Source organism: Lipotes vexillifer, unplaced genomic scaffold (assembly GCF_000442215.2).
Source record: "Lipotes vexillifer unplaced genomic scaffold, Lipotes_vexillifer_v1.1 scaffold2818, whole genome shotgun sequence".
In the NCBI taxonomy this organism is placed as follows: domain Eukaryota; kingdom Metazoa; phylum Chordata; class Mammalia; order Artiodactyla; family Lipotidae; genus Lipotes; species Lipotes vexillifer.
Genome location: NW_006792582.1, coordinates 360,221 through 383,159, shown reverse-complemented (window position 1 = coordinate 383,159; position 22,939 = coordinate 360,221). Strand labels below are relative to the sequence as shown.

At 38.3% G+C, this 22,939-nt stretch overlaps 1 protein-coding gene across 1 annotated transcript in view; it reads left to right on the top strand.

Annotated features, from left to right (window-relative positions):
- Nucleotides 1–2,060: 2,060 nt before the first annotated feature.
- LOC103068840 (L-lactate dehydrogenase C chain) overlaps nt 2,061–22,939 on the top strand; it is a 30,613-nt gene continuing 9,734 nt past the window's right edge. Inside the window, exons 1-3 of the mRNA XM_007465752.1 lie at nt 2,061–2,192; nt 8,034–8,151; nt 15,423–15,596. Of these exons, the coding sequence (XP_007465814.1) occupies nt 2,067–2,192; nt 8,034–8,151; nt 15,423–15,596 (418 nt within the window). The 5' untranslated portion in view covers nt 2,061–2,066. The remainder of the gene's footprint in view (nt 2,193–8,033; nt 8,152–15,422; nt 15,597–22,939) is intronic.

Sequence of the window (22,939 nt, the reverse complement as noted above, 5' to 3'; positions counted from 1 at the left end):
TTCAGAACATGTGCCTTGGGCGGGTATGAATGAAGAGCCTCTTTTCACCTAGAGCAGGAGTTTGGTCACTACTAAAATGATCCCTCTTTTGGCCTGAGGCAGGTGTAGAGCTTGAATCTGGAGGTCATCCAGGTCAGCTGTCTCTCGCTCACAGTCCTGTGGTAAGTGAGGTACAAGGGCCAGGAGCTGCTGTGGAAGGAAGCACACAAGCAAGTGGTAGTACAGGACCAACAGTCACTGCCACTCCTGTGAACCCCTTGCTTGGGGGTGGTAGTAGGTTGTGAAAAGCGCCATAAGAGAAACAGGAGAGATGTAGGGAGCTGATGGTAGTTGAGACATTAGTCAAGGAAAGCTAGAGAAAGTGCCATTTATGTTCAAAACTGAAAATGAGGAATCACCTTTGAGAGGGGCTGGGGAAGAACTTTCCAGATATATGGAACAGGAAAAAGCTGTCCAAAAGCTGGAGGGAAGTGTGGTGAGTGTCTTGAGATGAAGTTGTTGAGACAGAAAGTGGCCAAGTCTTGAATGTCTTAGGTTGTGGTAAAAACTGGTTAAGTGTAATGGAAAGCCATTGAAGGGTTTTAAGCAGCCTCACTGCATGATCTAACTCACATTAAAAACAAACTACATGCTTTGATACAGAAAATAGATTATCCTTTAGATTCTGAAAAGGATTCAAATGCAAGTGATGACAAAAGATGACAGAGGAGGTTGTGTCCCCTTATGTGAGTTATAAATAAATCCTTGGCATAAATTTAAATCACCCTTAGAAAACTAGACATGGCTTTTCCTTTTCATTACTACCCTCTATTCTCTCAAGAGAAATTCAAACTTTATTTCACCACTCAGTCCTGAAGTTATAGAACTTAATCATAATTTTTTAAATTCCTGCAAATAAATGCTCGGACAAGAGCATGTAAGTGCACTGAAAAGTTTGTTTCTGAAACTCAGGCTGATCATTCCCAAGTCTGCTCTTTCCTTAAATTCCTTTTCGTTCTCGGGGCCCAGGTCCCTTTAGCATGCCCTCTCATAGAGAGGTAAGTTAGGTCGGTTCAGGCCTTGAGCTCTGCTATGTATGTCCCAAGATAGCTGCCCATCTTCAATCTCGCCTCCACTAGCTACTATCAATTCAGATTTGGAAGCACTGTCCTCAGGATGCTGGTTTTAGCTGGTCCACTGGAGATTATGGGGCACTCCCAGGAGAGTTCTTTCCCACGACGACTTCGAGCCTGGCCCCTTGCCCACCACGTGGTAGTCTGGCCTCCTAAAAGCTTCGCCCTAAAATCAGTCCGAAGCCTAGGCCGGCTGAAGGAAATGAAACAACACGCCAACATCCCTCTCTTGCACACTCTTCAAGATCGTCTAGAATTCCACCTACCGGTATTAAGAGAAGAGATATGGGAACATATGTATATGTATAACTGATTCACTCTGTTATAAAGCAGAAACTAACACACCATTGTAAAGCAATTATACCCCAATAAAGATGTTAAAAAAAAAAAAAAGAGAGAACATAACCACAGGTGGCGCGGAACGCCCTCGGGCCAGAGGACAAGCCTGAGCCAATGCGCCTGCGCCCGGGCTGGCCGGGGGCGGAGCTTGCGTGCTGACGGAGAAGAGCCATGCGTGGGAGCGTGCTTGCGTAACGGTTCAGGGAGTAACTAGCTGGGCTTCACACCTCAACGGAGTTAGCTGTCTTTTTTTACTGGTGTAACTTTAAAAAGCAGCCTAACGGCCGTACGTTACACATTCAGCCTGTTGCGCCACGCTAAGCGTTTGTGAGTGACTGGGACTGGAGCGAAAATGGTGGCTGGGGGCAGGGAGAACCTTTAAAAACCTGTTGGTTCCCCAATCCCTAATACGGATAGATAGACTGGTCCGTGTACCACCCCTCGACCAGGAATTTTTTTCTTTGGCTTCCCCCTGCTCCTGGCTCCAAAATTCTGCAAACTCAAGAGGTAGTTCCTTAGATGTTCAGTGTGATTAGTACATCGGTAGGTATGAGAGTGATTAATTCAGGGACTTTGATTTCACTGAAATTGCATTATCCCTATCAGGTTCTCAAAATGTCAACTGTCAAGGAGCAGCTTATTGAGAATCTAATTGAAGAAGATAAAGTCTCCCAGAGTAAGATCACCATTGTTGGAACTGCTGCTGTAGGCATGGCTTGTGCTATTTGTATCTTATTGAAGGTAAGTGATAAGCCTATACTGTGGCTAAAAATAAGTAGGCACTTATAGGTCTTGTAGATGATCATGAGTGCAGGGTTGCAGGGTTAATCCCTTGGAGCAAATAAGTATCATCTGATTTTTACACAATTTAAGAAACATTTATTTGGAGTTTACCATCTGTTAGGCATTGCCAGACTATTTAAATTTATTCCTAGGAGACACACTGATTATATTATTTTGTTAACAGTATAAGATTTTCTGTTAAAGTGATTCAGCACTTTGTCTTCCTTGAAGAGCAATGGGTGAAAATCATATTTCCCAATGGCTTATACTTCAAAAAAATTTTTTTAAATTATATGAGCATTACAGTCTCATTATAAAATAAAAAGTACCAAATTTGATAAAATAACAATGGAAGTCCTTTAATTTTCCTTTCTGTTTCCAGAATATCTTTTCATGTACTTGTTGGCCATTTGTATAGCTTTGGAGAAATGTCTGTTTCAAATCTTTTGCCCATTTTTCTTTTTCTTTTTTATTATTATTTATTTATTTATTTATTGGCTGCACTGGGTCTTTGTTGCTGCGTGCGGGCTTTCTCTAGTTGTGGCGAGCGGGGGCTGCGCTTCGTTTTTGTGTGTGGGCTGATTATTGCGGTGCACGGGCTTCCCATTGCGGTGGCTTCTCTTGTTACAGAGCACAGGCCCTAGGCGTGTGGGCTTCAGTAATTGCAGCACACGGGCTCAGTAGTTGTGGCTTGCAGGCTCTAGAGCGCTGGCTCAGTAGTTATGGCACATGGGCTTGGTTGCTCTGCAGCATGTGGGATCTTCTCGGACCAGGGATTGAACCCGTGTCCCCTGCGTTGGCAGGCAGATTCTGAACCACTGCACCACCAGGGAAGTTCTTTTGCCCGTTTTTAAATTGGTGTTTTTTTGGTTTTGAGTTGTAGGAGTACTTTTTATATTCTGAATATTAACTGCTTATCAGGTAAATGGTTTTCAAATATTTTCACCCATTCCTTGGGTTTCCTTTTCGCTCTGTTGGTTGTGTCCTTTGATGCACAGAAGTTTTAAATTGTAATGTAGTTCAGTTTATCTGTTTTTACTTTTGTTGCCTGTGCTTTTGGTGTCATATCCAAAAATCATTGCCAAATCCAATGTCATGAAGCTTTCCCTCTATCTTTTCTTGTAAGAGTTTTATAGTTTTGGGTCTTACATTTAGATCTTTGATCCATTTTTAGTTAATTTTGTCTATGGTATAATGTAAATAGTCCAACCTTATTCTTTTTCATGTAAATATCCAGTTATCCCATTTGTTGAAAATGTTGTCCTTTCCCTATTGAATGATCTTGGCACTTTTGTCAAAAAATATCTGACCATATATGTGAGAGGTTTTTTTCCCCCTGGGCTCTCTGTTCTATTCCATTGGTCTGCATGTCTCTTTATATTAGTACCACACTGTTTTGATTACTGTAGCTTTGTAATAAGTATTGAAATCAGGAAGCTTGAGACCTCCAGCTTTGTTCCTTTTCAATATTGTTTTAGCTATGCAGAGTCTCTTGAGATTCCATATGAATTTTAGAATGGAGTTTTCTTTCTTTTTTTTTTGCAGTATGTGGGCCTCTCACTGTTGTGGCCTCTCCCGTTGCGGAGCACAGTCTCCAGACGCACAGGCTCAGCGGCCATGGCTCACCAGCCCAGCCGTTCCGTGGCATGTGGGATCTTCCTGGACCGGGGCACGAACCCATGTCCCCTGCATCGGCAGGCGGACTCTCAACCACTGCGCCACCAGGGAAGCCCTATTTTTCTATTTCTTAAAAAAAAATGCCATTGGGATTTTGGTAGGGGTTGCATTAGTCCTGTAGATTGTTTTGAGCAGTAGTGATATCTTAACAATACTAAATCTTCCAATCCATGAACATGGGATATCTATTTATTTGTGTCTTCTTTAATTTGTTTCAGCAGTTTTGTAGTTTCCAGCATTAAGCTTTTCACCTCGCTAAATCTTTTAAAGGTATTATTTAATCTTTATTACAACCTTAGGAGGTAGATACTGTTATCATCTCCATTTATAAATGAAAATACTGAAGCACAGATGTTGAATAGCTTGCTCATGGTCAAATGGCCAGTAGGTGAAAAGGCCAGAATTCAAAACTTGGCAATCTGGACACATATCCTATACTCTTAAAAGCTTTACTACATTATTTAGACAATTTTTAGAAACCTGCATAGGGAGATGATGAGAAGAAGCAAAGCCAGTTAAGTTCCAGAACCCCAGAAAGGCTCAGGAGTTGGAAGTATCAGTTACCTCACAAGACGGAGCTAAAGGATGGGACTAAAAACAGGAGGATTGGGCTTCCCTGGTGGCACAGTGGTTCAGAATCCGCCTGCCAATGCAGGGGACATGGGTTCAAGTCCTGGTCAGGGAAGATCCCACATGCTGTGGAGCAACTAATCCCATGTGCCACAACTACTGAGCCTGTGCTCTAGGTTCCATGAGCCACAACTACTGAGCCAGTGAGCCACAACTACTGAAGCCTGTGCCTAGAGCCTGTGCTGTGCAACAAGAGAAGCCACCACAATAAGAAGCCCGGGCACCACAACGAAGAGTAGCCCCCGCTCTCTGCAACTAGAGAAAGCCCATGCCCAGCAACAAAGACACAATGCAGCCAAAAATAAATAAATTTATTAAAAATTAAAAAAAGAAATAGCAGGATTAGTTGAAAGTTTATGAGAAGGAAAACCACCAGGTTCCTTCTGCACCTTAATCAGCAGGCAACCACCTCTCACATCCCAGCAGACAAGGGGAAGGAGTTTATTCTTTGTAGAAGTTTAACTAGACAGGCTCTGCACTCAAGATAATCAAAGACAGTAGAAGACAAACATCCTGTTGAAAGCAGTAGAATTCATTGAACGTCTACATGTTCGACAGTGAGGCAAGAATCTTCTTACTCCCTCTGGGCTGCTAGATAGCAGACTGTCAGACAAAGATGGAATATATAAAAGAGATGGAATTAGAGGGTCAGTCAGGAGGTCCAGTAGTTGAGTGACATTTCAGTAAGAAATAAGAGAGGGAAGAAAATTATTCAAGAGATAAAAGGACATGAGTTTGCAGATATGAAGAATTCACTGAGGGCTCAGCACAATGAATCAATAAAAGCCTACTCCAAGGAATATTATCATGAAATTTCAGAACTCACATTGTACGAGAAGGTCAGTTTTTAGAGCCCATTTATTTTCTAGTAGAATCCATTGTACCCTGGCAAATGTCCAAATGAAGGAGAGTAGTTCAGCACCTTGTCTTCAAGTCACATTGATGTAAATTGTGGGATAAATGGAAAGTGATGAAAGATATTAAAATATTCATATTCATATAGTCCACTGATGTGAAGGGACGTAAGGGCTGTAATGAATACCATGACACCTCCATATTTCATGAAAGGTGGACTTAAAGGTTTTATCAGGACATGTAAAGTTTTTAGGAGTAGATAGCAGTACAACCTACTTCCTTGTCCTGTACAGAGCAAAGTGCCCATAGCAGTTTTCCTTAGATTAATTTCATTTTTCTATCTCTCTACCTTACTATGGTTACTCAGGACCTCCCTAGAGAAAAGATCCTGGGATACTCTTAACTATTCCTTTAGATTCTGATAGGCTTAACAATCCCAGGCTCTCTATTTGGAATTGTATTTGAGAAATGACTCATATAGATGTAGTTAATTCTTAAAAAACAAATAAAAACTTTTAGGGATTATTTGAGCTCCGTCTTTGACAGTCAAGACAAATGGGGATGGAAAGATTCCCTTGAGAGAATTTTCTGGTGACCTGTTGAGAAGGGAGATAAATCAAGTTGGAAATATAATTTAAAAGCAGGCTGTGTTGGTTATTAACTTACTGGCACTCAGCTCCAAATTCAACTTTGTATACTCTGCTTTGTGATGCTGGTGCTGGATCTCCACATAATCATTTTCTCCTTTTCCAGTTGGCATTTTGTTAGGTTCTGCCAATACGGAACACTAGAGGAAAGTTGGGAGGCAAGAGGAGAACCATGACCTGCTGCTTCCTGTTTGCTTTTTGTTCTGTTCACTGTCATCCCAGCTGTATCCCTTTGTCCCAAAGGTAGCAGTTGGTTCTAACCTCCACTTTCTTTTGGAGCCACCAGCATTGACCTCATTTTGTCCATTTAGTGGTATGAGCAGTAGGCAGATTTTGCCTCTTCCAGAGTCTGAGCCTAGTTCCATGAAGCACCTCCTTTAGACTCTCTGCTTCCTCAGCCTTGGGGGTGGTAGCTTCAAGCTGCAGTTACTATCTCTGGGTTACCATAATGTTCCCCTTCTGTTCTTTCAGCCCTTCAACATCTGTCTAACCAGTTCCCTATATGAAATTCCTTCTGTTGAAATGCTTAGAGTGGTTTCTGTTTTTCTGTCCAGACCAGACAGATACACAGATGTAAAAATGGATCTGTAAGCATGATCTGGTTTTCTTATCAGATAGCTGAAAAGTGATATATGATTCTTTTGGATGAAACTCCTTATCCTTATCCTATTCCTGATGTATGACACATAAATTAGTAAATTTTAGAACTTAACAGTTTTCCAGAAAGGCCAGATGGTGCCTGATATGGAGGGTGGGGTGGGGAACAGTAGTAAATAGGGACTTTGATTCCTTTCCCTTACTGTTCACCTTTGGAATCTGGCCACTGGAATCTGACGGAATACATTCCTTCTTCTTCTATTTTTTTTTTGCCACATGGCATGTGGGATCTTAATTAAACCCATGCCCTCTGCAGTGAAAGCACAGAGTCTTAGCCACTGGACCGCCAGGGAAGTCCCCTACCTTCCTTCTATATAATTCTATATTCTGTTGCATGTGATGAAAGCCCAATAAATTAGAGTATAGTATAGTATATAGAGACTGTGTATTGTTCATGTAACTGGAAAAAATCTCAGTAGAGCTAGCTTCAGATATTATTAATTCTGGAATTCAGACATATCAAGACACAGTCTCTGCATATCTTAGTCTATACTTCCTCTGTTGGCTTAATTCTTGGACAGGGTCTTTGTATATGGTGGTGAAGATGGCTGTACAGTTTGTTCTTAGAGTCTTATATCATTAGAGCTTATGATTGCAAAGAAAAACGAGACTTCATTTCTCATCTTCCATTTTCTAACGTCATAGACATTGTGCTCATTTGTTATGCCTGGGCCATATACCCATTTGTGAACTAATTGCTGCAGCCAGAAGGAAGGATGGAACAATTGGTTGGGTCTGGTGTATGCTTATCTACCCCTAGGTTGGAGGGTGAACGTTAATTGTAATATACTGAGCCACATGAAATGGTTTCCCACAGGTGGCTACCTTTATATTTTGGCCATAAGCATTCATACTAAAAACAGCTTCAGCCAATTCAGAAATTAGGCATAAGGGTTAAATATAATAAAAACCTTTGAAAGGATTTCATAACTTTTCATTCGTTTTATACTGTCACCCGAAGTGGAAGAAAACCAATTCTAAAAAACTTAACAATTACATGAAGGCAAAGCAACTGATAATTTTTGCTACATTCTGTTGTTTACCTTAACTTCTGGTCTCTCTAGGCACATTAAAAGACTTTTCTTGGCCATACCTTGCAGCTTGCAGTTCCCCGACCAGCGATTGAGGGATTGAACCGGAGCCACAGCAGTGAAAGCTCAGAATCCTAACCACTAGGGCACCAGGGAACTCCCATAAAGACCATTATTTTTATACCACTTTTTCTATTAAAAATGTAACACTCCTTTGATTATAAAATAACCACACAAAATTTTTTCTCTTTCTCCTAAAATAGAAATGGGAACATTTTATTCAGGACTTTCATGTATTTTAGGATGTGGCTGATGAGCTTGCCCTTGTTGATGTTGCAGTGGACAAACTGAAGGGAGAAACAATGGATCTTCAGCATGGCAGTCTTTTCTTTAATACTTCAAAGATTGTTTCTGGAAAAGGTTAGTTTTATGAAGTTATTTTCAGAGCTTTAAAAACAAGTAATGAAGTTTATCAAACTGTTGTCAATAAATATAAAATTTAAAAATAGCACTATTGTAATTAGGACATATTGTTTAGAAGGTTAATTTTTTGAAAAAAAACATTCCAGGGGCTTCCCTGGTGGCGCAGTGGTTGAGAGCCCGCCTGCCGATGCAGGGGACACGGGTTCTTGCCCCGGTCCAGGAAGATCCCACATGCTGCGGAGAGGCTGGGCCCGTGAGCCGTGGCCGCTGAGCCTGCGTGTCCGGAGCCTGTGCTCCGCAACGGGAGAGGCCACAACAGTGAGAGGCCCACGTACCACAAAATAAAAATTAAATAAAAAAAGAAAAGAACATCCCATTCTAATTGGAGAAAATTTGGTAAATACAAAAAAAGTATAAAGAAAATTTTAAATCTCATCTGTTAATGGTTTTGTTTCTTTCCTTTTTTCATTTGTTTTTTACACAACTGACATATTATATAAATGCTTTTTTTTTTGGTGGTACGCGGGCCTCTCACTGTTGTGGCCTCTCCCGTTGCAGAGCACAGGCTCCGGACGCACAGTTTCAGCGGCCACGGCTCACGGGCCCAGCCGCTCCGCAGTGTGTGGGATCTTCCCGGACCGGGGCACGAACCCGTGTCCCCTGCATCGGCAGGCGGACTCTCAACCACTGCGCCACCAGGGAAGCCCTATAAATGCTTTTAAAACTTGTCATTCAGTCTTATATATTTTCTCAAGGATATGCAGTCTTGAATAGTTTTGTAATATTACTGATACATTTATCTATATTCTTTAACCTGTTTTTTTGATTTATTTATTTATTTTTGGCTGTGTGGGGTTTGTTGCTGTGCACAGGCTTTCTCTAGTTGCGACGAGCGGGGACTACTCTTCGTTGCAGTACACGGGCTTCTCATTGCAGTGGCTTCTTTTGTTGCGGAGCACGGGCTCTAGGCTCGCGGGGTTCAGTAGTTGTGGCACGCGGGCTCTAGAGTGCAGGCTCAGTAGTTGTGGTGCGTGGGCTTAGTTGCTCCATGGCATATGGGACCTTCCCGGACCAGGGCTCAAACCCGTGTCCCCTGCATTGGCAGGCTGATTCTTAACCACTGCGCCACCAGGGAATTCCCTAACCTGTTTTTTTGATGTGTGTTTTTAGAGGATCAGGTTTCAGGGTATAGTTTGAGGCTATAGAAGAGGAAATGGAGAGCTTAGCCCCAGTAGCATTAGCATCATGTGTTGGCCAACTAAGAAGCTTAGAGTATTAGGAAAAATAACTTTTATCATACACTGATGTATGTAGTGTGCTTTTTGGTAATGTGATTCAACAGATGTACTTTCTACTAGAATCCCTCTTATCTAACATGATTGGAACTGAAAGTGGTTACTTAATTTAAAAATGCCTGTTAGAAAGAACCATCATAAAAGTTTATATTGACCTAAACATGTTAATGTACTTAGAACTTCATTTGCTGATTTTCTGATTGTAGGGCAAGGACTTCGAGTATGGCTCAGCTGATTGGAGTTTTGCAGTGTGTTTTTTATAGCACACCAGTAGTAATCATTTCTATTTCTTTAGAATACTGTAATTAATTTAAAGATACTCATGAAGCAGTCTAATCACAAAATTCTATTAAATTTTTATGGTTTTTCTCCATTTTTATTTCCCTCATACCTAAGAGGAAGATTTTTAAACAACCTTCTTTTAATATGTCTTTCTAAGGCATTCAACTTAATTTTCATAGTAACAATCATTAAAAAAATTAATTATGAAATACTTCAGATATAAAAAATTTTAAGTATAACAAACATCAGTGTATCCAACACCCAGCAAAAGAAATAAAACATTACCAGTTCACTTGATACATTCTGTGTGTTACATCTATTCATATCTCAATCCTGAATGTAGTGTTTACCTTTACCGTGTATTTCTTTCACCCTCATATTTTAGTGATTTACATCATATTATATAATTAATAGATATATCTGGCATAAATATATTTGGGTATAAGCGTGACAGATTCTTGATATGCAGCAACTCATGAGCAGAAGTATACAGATGTACTAGACAGAAGTCTGCTAGTTGAGAGTGTTCAGTGTGCCTTGGGTATCAGTATGTTTTACATCAGTTAATCTGTTGAGCTTATTGAGTGGAGTCAAGTTAAAAGAGCTACTCCTATATTAAAATACTTTAAAAAATCATTCAGCCTTTAATTTCTAGTCATATGGCAGGATAAGTACCTGAATCAATCCTTTTAGTAAAGGGGAAGAAGTAAAATTATAAAAACATACTTTTTGATTTTATAAAAAATCAAAAAGAAGATAAATATAAGAAGAGGGACAAAATATAGAACTAAATAAGAGTTTAGCAAGGATGCCAGACACAAAATTATTAACTATTCATAATTATTAACTATTAATATTAACTATTATTAATTATTAAAAATCTATTCAAAAACAAGCAAAAAACTTTAAAGGTATTATTTATGTTATCAAATATAGGAAGTACCTAGGAATAAATCTAACAAGACATGTATGAGCTTTTATGCAGAAAATAATACAGCCTCATTGAAAGATGTTAAATATCTAAATAAATGAAGAGATATGCCTTGTTCATAAAAGTCTCAATATTGTAAGATGTCTGTTCTTCCCACATTGATTATAGATTATATGCAATCACAGTCAAAAACCAACAAGTTTTATTGTTGTTGTTGTTTATTGTTGTACATAATAAACTAATTCTAAAATTCATTCAGAAATTCAACGGTCCAAGAATAGACAAGACACTTTTTTAAAACATTGTTAAAAACACTTATTTTGATACAGTCTATCATAAATAAGTCAGTAGAGGTTCCACTCTGCCACAGATGCAGCTGTGCAGTGAGAACCCTGTGCCATCCAACTGGTAAATGTCTGAAAGATGTTCCATTTCACCTCCCAGGCAGAGTGCACACCTTCCATGCTCTTCCTGTCCATTGATCGCTTCCAAATCCAGATGACCAAATAGTCCTTTATCCCCAAAGCAGGTTCAAAACAGTAGGTTCAGGCATTCTTCTCAAATCCTGGGTAAATCTTAAAAGGAACAGAGCTCCAGTGGATGGCACAGTGCCCACCCTTGAAGAGCTGCTGCAGCCTCTTTGCTCAGCTTCACCATGGCAACAGCCTGGGCTGCGCAGTCAAGAATACTCTTGAAAAAGAACAAGGTGGTGAGAACTTGCTTTACCAGATATCAAGACTTATTAAAAAGCTACACTAACTAAGTGCAGAGACCAACAAAAGATTGTTATATAACACTGATCATATTGTAGATCAGTGGGAAATTTGCAGACTTATAAATTCTTTTTCTTATGGCAGTAGTTTTTATGGAAAGAAATAAAATTGAACCCTTTCCTTTTTTAAAAAAAAAAAAAATTATTTATTTATTTGGCTGCAACGGATCTTCATTGCGGCATGCAGGATCTTTAGTTGCGGCATGTGAGATCTAGTGCCCTGACCAGAGCTCGAACCTGGGCCCCCTGCATTGGGAGCACAGAGTCTTAGCCACTGGACCACCAGGGAAGTCCCCTGAACCGTTTCTTGGTAACACACACAATTCCAAATTGGTTAAAGACCAAAAATATGAAAGGCAAAACTTCAAAGCTTCTGTTTAGAAGATAACATAGAATATCTTTATGACCTCAGGATAGGGAAGAATTTATTAAACACAAGGACACAAAAAGCATGAACAGTAAAGGAAAGAATATAAAGTTTAGTGTTTATGTTCTTAAAAAGGCACTAAAAGAGTGAAGAGACAAAGTGTAAACTGAGAGAAAACATTTGCAACATAGACAACTGGCAAAGGAATAGTGTTCAGACTAAAAGTACTTGTGTAATAAATAAGATAAATATAGGTAGCCCAACAGAAAAATAGGAAAAGACTTGAACATTTCACAAAAGAAGAAACTCAAATTGCCTATAAATATAGGAAAAGACAATCTCATTAGTAACCAAGAAAATAAAAAGTATATCAATATACCATTACACACCTATTAGATTGGCAAAAGTGTGATAATATTAAGTGTTTGTCAGGATGTGGAACAATAGGTTTTCTCATGAATGACATGTAGAAATGTATTATAGTAAAACTACGTTTTTTTTTTAAGCTTGTCGTTACCTGGTGAAGTTGAACAGGAACATATCCCAAACCTAGAAATTGCACTCGTAGGTATATTCCCAAGAGAAATTTGTGTACATGTGCACTAAGATACATGTTCAAGGATGTATAGTGTTGTCATTTGTAATAGTCCCAAACTGGAAATAATTCATTTTATAACAATACTAAGTTGATCAATTATGCACTGTAATATTACACAGCAATGAAAGTGAATGAACTACAGGGACACACATTAACATGGATAAATATCAGATAATATTTATCTAAAGTAATACATACCTTAATATTCAAAACAGATAAAACTTAATATGTTATTTGAATATGAATAGGTAGTAAACCTTTTTAAGGTTTTAAGGTAATATGAGACCAGAGTCTGTTATTATGGATCTAATGATCAAGTTAGGGGTATAAATACAACATAACCACAGGAAGATAACCTAAGGCACTATAAATAAGGACTATGTGAGAATTATAGGCAGTAAGTGCTATAAAAATTCAGTGAAGTCAGAGTAGTATTTATGAATGATATAATTAGGGGATGCCTGGCAGAGGAATTGGTATTTGAAGAAGCCTTTGCTCCAGACCACTATGGTTTGCTGTCTCTGGGAGGACTGAGTTATATTTAGAAAGGAAAATAAATAACAGGTAAGGAGATGATGGCATTAACAGAATCAGGGTACCTGGAATATCTGAAATAAAAATAAGACACAAAGCTAGTAAGTTAACTTGTTGGCAGATTGTGAAAAGACTTGATATTTTACTCTGGTATACACTTTAATTGAAGTTGTCGGACATAATATTTCAAATAGTTGATCTGAGCTATGGCGAGATGATTCTGGAGAAGTTGTGAGGTTTTTTGCCAGTTTATTCTCTAAAAGTCGAGGGGGGAGGAGGGAGAAAACGAGGGCCTGGGATAGAGAGTTACAGAGAGAGACACGGAGGTTGAGAGATTACTTTGGATTTCTGTGGTTAGATAAGACTTTATGGAAGATGATGTCAAGCAAGATCTTTGAGCAAGAGTGAGTAGACTATGTATGCAGAGAAAGAAGAGAACTCCCTCCTGTAGATCTTTTTTTTTTTTTTTTTTTTTTTTACCTATTTTATATATAATAGTATCTGTTAATCCCATACCCTTAATTTGTCCCTAACCCCTTCCTTCTACCCTTTTGTAACCACAAGTTTGTTTTCTATGTATGTGAATCTTTCTGTTTTGTATATGCATTCATTTGTATTACTTTTTAGATTCTACAAATAATATACAGTATTTGTCCTTCTCTATTTGACTTATTTCACTAAGCATAATATTCTCTAGGTCCAACCACATTGCTGCAAATGGCAGTATTTCATTCCTTTTTATGGCTGAGTAATATTCTATTATATATATGAACCACATCTTCTTAATACAATTGTCTGCTGATGGGCACTTGGGTTGCTTCCATGTATTGGCTATTGGAAATAATGCTATGGACAATGGGTGCATGTATCTTTTCAAATTAGTGTTTTCGATTTTTCTGGATATATACCCAGGAGGGGAATTGCTGAATTATATGGTAGCTGTATTTTTAGTATTTTATGGAACCTCCATACTATTTTCCACAGTGGCTACACCAATTTACATTCCCAAGAACAGTGCATCAGGATTCCCTTTTCTCCACATCCTCTCCAACATTTGCTACTTGTAGACTTTTCTTAATATTGGAGTATAGTTGATTCACAATGTTGTGTTAGTTTCAGGTGTACAGCAAAACAATTCAGTCGTTATTTGTAGAATTTTGATGATACCCGTGTCCCCTGCATCGGCAGGCGGACTCTCAACCACTGCGCCACCAGGGAAGCCCTGTGTAGATCTTTTATTTGATACAAGGGAAAGATAATCTCTTAGATTAATGTGAAACTTGCCAGCCTAAGAAATGAAATTCTCTTAAGTTTGTCTTTCTAATTAAAATCTTTACTGGGGCAGGAAAACCATTCAAATGTTTACGGTTTATAAATTGGATTAGAAAGATATAAGAATGATCATAGAGATGCAATAGTATGTTTAAAATCAAGCAAATTTCCTTTTCAAAAGAGCATAAAAATAAGTTTTTTTAAAATGGAGATGGCATATAGAGATTTTAGCTAATTTAGTTTTTGACATCCAAATAGAAAATAACTTCTAAGTATATGATAGTTTTTAAAAAGTCCAGTATGGGATAGTGAGCATTGTAACATATTGTCGTTGTTTTGTTTTTCTTTTAATTTATTTATTTTATTTATTTTTAAAAATTTTTGGCTGCATTGGGTCTTCGTTGCTGCGTGTGGGCTTTCTCTAGTTTCAGTGAGTGGGGGCTACTCTTCGTTGCGGTGCGTGGGCTTCTCATTATGGTGGCTTCTCTTGTTGTGGAGCACGGGCTCTAGGTGCACGGGCCTCAGTAGTTGTGGCTCGCGGGTTCTAGAGCGCAGGCTCAGTAATTGTGGCACACAGGCTTAGTTGTTCCGCAGCATGTGGGATCTTCCTGGACCAGGGCTCGAACCCGTGTCCCCTGCACTGGCAGGCAGATTCTCAACCACTGCGCCACCAGGAAAGCCCCTGTCATTGGGTTTAATAGGTGAAACATTTTACAACTGGTCATCAGATTTAGAAGGTAATTAATTTTCTTGTGTGAATCAAGAACTTGTTTATGATCTCAAATACATAAACAAGTTATAATAATAATTTTAAGTAAATAATGTAAGTAAATACATTCTCACTCTTCGAATCATGAAACACACATAAATTCCCAGAGTTCTAAGCTTCTGATTCATATGGTATTTCTAAAAATCCAGAGAGCTGACTTGCAGTGCCTCAGGCCTTAATAACAAATGAGAATGTGGGCTAAAAGCCATGGTAGGTTCTGTTATTATTATTTTTTTAAAAAGCCATGTGAACATTGGTAAATCATAGTAACAAAATTTCCTTCAGATTATACAAGATAACATTACTGTATGGAAAATCTGTTCATCTGCAAATGCCAGACATGAAGGTAGTACTTTAATACCATCATCATACAATAGACTTTTAAAGAATTAAAGCACAGTGATTATGGCAGTCTTGACCAAATAGTTTCTTTTGTTTCCTTCTTTAGATTACAGTATATCTGCAAATTCCAAATTAGTTATTGTCACAGCAGGTGCACGGCAGCAGGAAGGAGAAAGTCGCCTTGACCTGGTCCAACGTAATGTGAATATCATGAAATCAGTCATTCCTGCCATAGTCCAAAATAGTCCTGACTGTAAGATGCTTATTGTTTCAAATCCAGGTGAGTCTCTTCTACTCCGTTTAACTGCATAAGGATGATATTTCCATACCATTCCTTTTTTTTTTCTTTTTAAAACAATGTCAGTTAGGTAAATTTATGACAATAAACCGCACCCATCCAAATACACAATACTTTGTTTTTTTCCAGCTTTACTGATATATAATTGACATATAACATGTAAGTTTAATGCATATAACGTGGTTATTTGTGGTGGGAGCACCACAAAAGAAAGGAGAGAGAAGATTCACTAAGAGAAGATTTACTCTCTTAGCGACTTTCAAGTATATATATAAAATATAGTAGTGTTAACTATAGCCGACATTAGATCCTCAGAACTTATTCATCTTACATCTGGAAGTTTATATCATTTGACCAACATCTCCCCATTTCTCCTTTCCCCTAGCCTCTGGCAACCACCATTCTATTCTGTCTTTCTATGAGTCTGGCTTTTTCAGTTTCCACATATGTGATATCATACAGTATTTTTTTTCTCTGTCAGACTTATTTCACTTAGCATAAGGCCTTCAAGGTCCATCTGTGTCACAAATGGCAAAATTTCCTTCTTTTTTGTAGCTGAATATTCCACTGTATATCTATATACCACATCTTCCTTAGACATTTATCTGTAGATGGACATTGAGGTTGTTTTCATATCTTGGCTATTGTGAATAATGCTGAAGTGAATATGGGAGTGCTGGTATCTCTTTGAGATACTCCTTTCATTTCTTGTGGATATATGCCCAAAAGTGGGATTGCTAGGTCATATGGTAGTTCTATTTTTAATTTTTTTGAGGAACCTCCATACTGTTTTCCATAGTGGCTGTAGCAATTTACATTCCCACAGGCAGTGCACGAGTGTTCCCTTTTCTTCACATCCTCGCCATCATGTGTCCTCTTGGTGATAGCCATTCTAACAGGTGTCAGGTGATATCTCACTGTGGTTTTCATTTGTATTTCCCAGATGATTAGTGAAGTTGAGCATCTTTTCATGCACCTGTTAACCATTTGTATGTTTTCTTTGGAAAAATGTCTGTTTGGTTCCTCTGCCCTTTTTTTTTTTTTTTCGGTACGCGGGCCTCTCACTGTTGTGGCCTTTCCCGTTGCGGAGCACAGGCTCTGGACGCGCAGGCTCAGTGGCCATGGCTCATGGGCCCAGCTGCTCCGCAGCATGTGGGATCTTCCCGGACCGGGGCACGAACCCGTGTCCCCTGCGTCGGCAGGCGGACTCTCAACCACTGCGCCACCAGGGAAGCCCCCTCTGTCCATTTTTAAATCGGAATTTTTAGTATTGAGGTGTATGAGTTCCTTAGATGTTTTGAATATTAACCCCTTATAAGATACATGGTTTGAAAATTTTTGTTTGTTTGATGTAGTCCCAGTTATTTATTTTGCTTTTGTTGCTTGTGCTTTTGGTGTCATATCCAAAAAAATCATTGCCAAGACCAATGTCAAGGAGTTTTTCCCCTACATTTTCTTCTAGGAGTTTTACACTTCCAGGCTTCTGTTTAAAGCTTTAATCCATTTTGAGTTGATTTTTGTGAGCAGCATAAGATATGGGTCCAATTTCATTCCTCTGCATGTGATTATTCAGTTTCCCAACACCATTCATTGTAAAGACTGTATTTTTCCACTGAGTATTCTTGGCTCCCTTGTCAAATATCCGTTGACAGTATCTGCAAGGGCTTATTTCTAGGCTCTCGATTCTGTTTCATTGGTCTATATGTCTGCTTTTATTCCAGTACTATACTGCTTTGATTACTATAGCTTTGTAATATAGTTTGAAATCAGGCAGTGTGATGCCTCTAACTTTTTTCTTCTTTCTCAGGATTGCTTTGTCTATTTGGGGTCTTTTGTGGTCCCATATGAATTTTAGGATTGTTTTTTATATTTCTGTGAAAAATGCCGTTGGTATTTTAGATTGCATTGAATCTATGGAATGCTTTGGATAGTATGAACATTTTAACAATATTACTACTTCCAATCCATGAACATGGGATGTTTTTCCATTATTTGTGTCTGCTTCATTTGTTTGCATCAAAGTCTTATAGTTTTCAGTGTGCAGATATTTAATCTCTTTGATTAAATTTATTCCTAAGTATCTATTGTTTTTGATATTATTGTGAATGGGATTGTTTATTTATTTTTCAGGTAATTTGTTGTTAGTGTATAGAAACACAACTGATTTCTGTATTTTGTATCCTGAAACTTCACTAAATGTACTGATTAGTTCTATTAGTTTTTGGTGGGGTCTTTAGGATTTTCTATAAATAAGGTCATATCATCTGTTATCAGAGACAGTTTTACTTCTTTTATTCTAATTTGGATACCTTTTCATTTTGGCTCCTGCCTTATTGCTCTGGCTAGGACTTTTCAGTACTGTGTTGAATAGGAGTGGTGAGAGTGGGAACACTTGTCTTGTTGCTGATCTTAGAGGAACAGCTTTCAGGTTTCACCTTTGAGTATGTTAGTTGTGGGCTTGTTATATATGGCTTTTATTATGTTTAGGTACATTCCTTCTCTACCCACTTTGTTGATATGATATTGACATGAACAGATACTGATTTTGGTAATTGCTTTTTCTGCATCTATTGCGAAGATAATATAATTTTTATTTTTATTCTGTTAATGTAGTATATCACATTTATTGATTTGCATATGTTAAAACATCCTTACATCCCAGGGATAAATCCCACTTGATCATGATTTATGATCCTTTCAATATATTGTTGAATTTGGTTTGCTAATATTTTGTTGAGAATTTTTGCATCTGTATTCATCAGGGAAATTGGCCTGTAGTTTTCCTGTAGCAGCCTTATCTGGTTTTGGTATTAGAGTAATGCTGGTCTCATAAAATGAGTGTGGGAGTTTTCCCTACTCTTCAATTTTGGGGAAGAGTTTGAGAAGGATTGGCATTAATTCTTTAAATGTTTGGTAGATTCACCAGGGAAGCCATATGGTCCTGGACTTCTCTTTGTTGGGAGATTTCTGATTACTGATTCAATCTCTTTACTCATTATTGGTCTGTTCATTTATTCTATTTCTTCATTATGTAGTGTTGGTAGGTTTATGTTTCTAGGAATTTATCCATTTCCTCTAGGGTATCTAATTTGTTGGCATATAATTGTTCATAGTAGTGTCATGATCCTTTGTATTTGTGTGGTATCAGTCGTAAGGTCTCTTTTTTCATTTCTGATTTTCTTTGAGTCTTCTCCCTTTTTTCCTTAGTCTAGTTTGTCAATTTTAACTTTTCAAAAAACCAGGTGTTAGTTTCATTGATCTTTTCTATTGTCCTTTTAGTCTCTGTTTAATTTATCTCCACTCTGATCTTTGTTATTTCCTTCCTTCTGCTAACTTTGGACTTGGTTTGTTCTTCTATTACTGGCTCCTTGAGGTTGTTTATTTGAGGTCTTTCTTTTTTCTTAATGTAGGCATTTAATGCTGTATAGACTTCCCTCTCTAAGAACTGCTCTTGCTTCATCCCATAAGTTTTCGTATGTTGTGTTTCCATTTTCATTTGTTTCAAGATATTTTTAAATTTCCCTTTTGATTTCTTCTTTGACTCTTCGGTTGTTCAGGTGTGTGTTGTTTAATTTCCATATATTTTTGAACTTTCCAGTTTCCCTCCTGTTAATTTCTAGTTTTATAACATTGTGTTTGGAAAAGATACTTGGTATGTTTTTGTTTTTGTTTTTGTTTTTTTTCTTTTTGCAGTACGCGGGCCTCTCACTGTTGTGGCCTCTCCCATTGCAGAGCACAGGCTCCGGACGCGCAGGCTCAGCGGCCATGGCTCACGGGCCTATCCGCTCCGCGGCATGTGGGATCTTCCCAGACCAGGGCATGAACCCGTGTCCCCTGCATCAGCAGGCGGACTCTCAACCACTGTGCCACCAGGGAAGCCCTGGGATCCTTTTTTTTTTTTTTTTTTGATCCATTTTTATTGTACAGTCAACGACCTCTCCAAATTTGGTAAAATATCCTTTAGGTCCTTTTCTTTTTTTTTTTTTTTTTGATCCATTTTTATTGTACAGTCAACGACCTCTCCAAATTTGGTAAAATATCCTTTAGGTCCTTTTTGCTGGTATCCCAGCTCAGGCCACCAGTGAACAGTTTTCCTGCATCCTCCTCATTCTTGCTGACGTTTATCTGGTAGCCCTCCGTGCCATTCTGGTTGCCAGCCTGGGGCGCCGTGCTCCCGCCTTCAGCACCCACCGTGACCCCAGTGCCGGCCGGCGACTTGCCTTCAGTGGTGGCCTCGTGTCCGTTGTCGGTGGCGCCCATTGTCTCCATGGGCTGCTCCTCATCTGCTTCCGACATGCTAGGCCGTGGCATACGGCTCCAACCCAGAAGCTTGCCCGGGCCTGTGTGGTGCCTCCGCCTCTAGTTTTTTTCTTATAGTGACTTTGTCTGGCCTTGGTAAATGGGTAATGCTTAGAATCAGTAATAATGGCTCCACTTTCATTTCTGATTTTAGTAATTTGAGTCTTCTCTCTTTTTTCTTAATTCATCTAGCTAAAAGTTGTCAATTTGTTGATCTTTTCAAAGAACCATTGACTTTTTTCTATTGTTTTTCCATTCTCTATTTTGTTATTTCTGATCTTCATTATTTACTTCCATTTGCTAGATTTGGGTTTAATTTGTTCTTTTTTTTCTAGTTCCTTAAGTTGTAATGTTAGATTGACATCTTTCGTGTTTTTTAATTTAAGCATATATGGCTATAAGTTTAGCCTTTAGCACTGCTTCCTCTCTGACCAATAAGTTTTATGTTATGTTTTCATTTTCATCCATCTCTAAGTATTTCCTAATTTCCATTGTGCTTTCTTCTTTGATCCATTAGGTTGTTATAGAGTGTGCTTTTTAATTTCCACAGATTTGTGAATTTTCCAGTGTTACTTCTGTTATTGATTTCTAAATTCACCTCGTTGTGTCAGAGAATATACTTTGTATGATGCCTGTCTTTTTAAATCTATTGAGACTTAATTTGTGGCATAACCTATGGTCTATTCTCGAAAATATCCCTTGTGCACTTGAGGAGAATGTAGATGCTGTTATTGTTGGGTAAAGTGTTCCATTTGTCTGTTAGATCTAGTTGGTCTGTGGTGTTGAATTCTCTATTTCCTTACTTACCTTCTGTTTGATTGATCTATCCATTATTGAAAGTTGGGTATTGAAGTCTTCAATTATTATTGTAGAACTGTCTATTTCTCCCTTCAGTTTTGTCAGTTTTTGCTTCATGTATTTTGATGGTCTGCTATTAGCTGCATACATGTTTATAATTATTGTTTTATTTTCTTTCATTTTCTTTATTGAACCTCTAATTAGTATGTAATGTCCTTCTTTGCCTATTGTAAACTTTTTTGATTTGAAGTCTATTTTATCTGACATTAGTATAGCCAACCCTGCTCCCTTTTGGTTACTATTTGCATAAAATATCTTTTTCCATTCTGTCACTTTTAATCTATTTGTGTCTTTGGCTTTAAAGTAAGTTTCATGTTGACAGCATGTACTTGGCTTATGTGTTTTGATCTATTATGTCAGTCTCTTTTGATTGTAGAGTGTAATTTGTTTACATTTAAAGTAATTACTGGTAATGGGGGCTTCTGTCATTGTACTGTTTGTTTTCTATATGCCTTAGAGCTTCTTGTTTCTCATTTCCTGCATTACTGTCTTCTTTTGTGTTTATTTTTTGTAGTGAAATATTTAAATTCCTGTCTCATTTTCTTTTATATATATACTATAGCTATTATAGCTATTTTCATTTTGGTTGCCATGGGGGATTACCTTTAGCACCCTAAAGTTATAATACTCTTATTTGAATTTCTACCAGCTTAACTTCAATAACATACAAAACCTCTGCTTCTTCATAGTTCCATCCTCACCCCTTTTGATTGTTGATGTCACAAAATTGCATCTTTGCACACTGTTTGCCCCAAAATATAAACTAATAATTCTTTTAAATGCAATTGTTTCTTAAATTTGAAAATGGGAGTTACATACCAAAGTCACAGTAATACTACCTTTTAGACTAATATATATATATATTTTTTTTTTGGCGGTACGCGGGCCTCTCACTGCTGCGGCCTCTCCCGTTGCGGAGCACAGGCTCCGGACGCGAAGGCCCAGCGGCCACAGCTCACAGGCCCAGCCGCTCCACGGCATGTGGGATCTTCCCGGACCGGGGCACGAACCCGTGTCCCCTGCATCGGCAGGCGGACTCTCAACCACTGCGCCACCAGGGAAGCCCTTGACTAATATTTTTAATGTATTAGTCTCTTAAATTATGCAGAAAATAAAAAGTGTAAGTATAAACCATTGTTATAATATTACTAGCTTTTATAACTGCCCATGCATTTACCTTTATTGAGATCTTTATTTTTTCACATGGCTTCAAGTTATTGTTTATTTCATCCTGCAGGACTGCCTTGAGTATTTCTTGCAGGACTGGTCTAGTGGTGGTGAACTCCCTCCGCTTTAGTTTCTTTGGCAAAGTCTTAATTTTTCCCTCACTTTTGAAGAACAGTTTTGCCGGTATAAGATATGATTCTTGGTTGACAGTTGTTTTCTTTTTATCACTTTAAATATATCTGCCCAGTACCTTCTGGCCTCCAAAGTTTCTGGTGAGAAATCTGCTGCTGATCTTGTTTTTCACTTTTCTTCAGTCTTTTTTCTTTCTGTTCCTGAGTCAGTAATTTCCATTGTCCTATCTTCAAGTTTGCTGATTCTGCCTGCTCAAATCTGCTTCTTAGTCCATCTAGTGATTTTTTTCATTTCAGTTATTGTGCTTTTCAGCTCTAGAATTTTGGGGGTGGGGGTTCTTTTTAGGTTTTATATTTCTTTATTGATATTTCCATTTTGTTCACTCATCATTTTCTTGACTTTCTCTACCTCTTCCTTTAGTTCTCTGAGTATCTTTAAGACAGTTGTTTTAAAGTCTTTGTCTAGTATATCTGCCATCAGTTTTTTTTCCCCCCAGGGACAGTTTCTGTTGATTCATTTTTTCCTTTGAATGGGCCATACTTTTCTGTTTCTTTGTATGATGCCTTGTGATTTGTTGTTGTTGTTGCTGTTGTTGAAAACTGGATGTTTGAATCTAGTAATATATGACAACTTTATCAGATTCTATCCCTTCCCCAGGGTTTGCTGGGTTTTTGTTGTTATTGTTATTGCTTTTGTTTTTTGATTGTTGAAGGCTGTTTCTGTGCCAAGGACCAACCTGAGGTGTACTCTTAAGGTCTTTGAGGTTGTTTCTAGGCCTGTGCTTTTCCCTGGGCATATGTGGTTACTTTCTAATTTCCCCCATATATGCCACTGCTTTTGTATGTTCTGGTCTTTAATGTCTGGCTCCC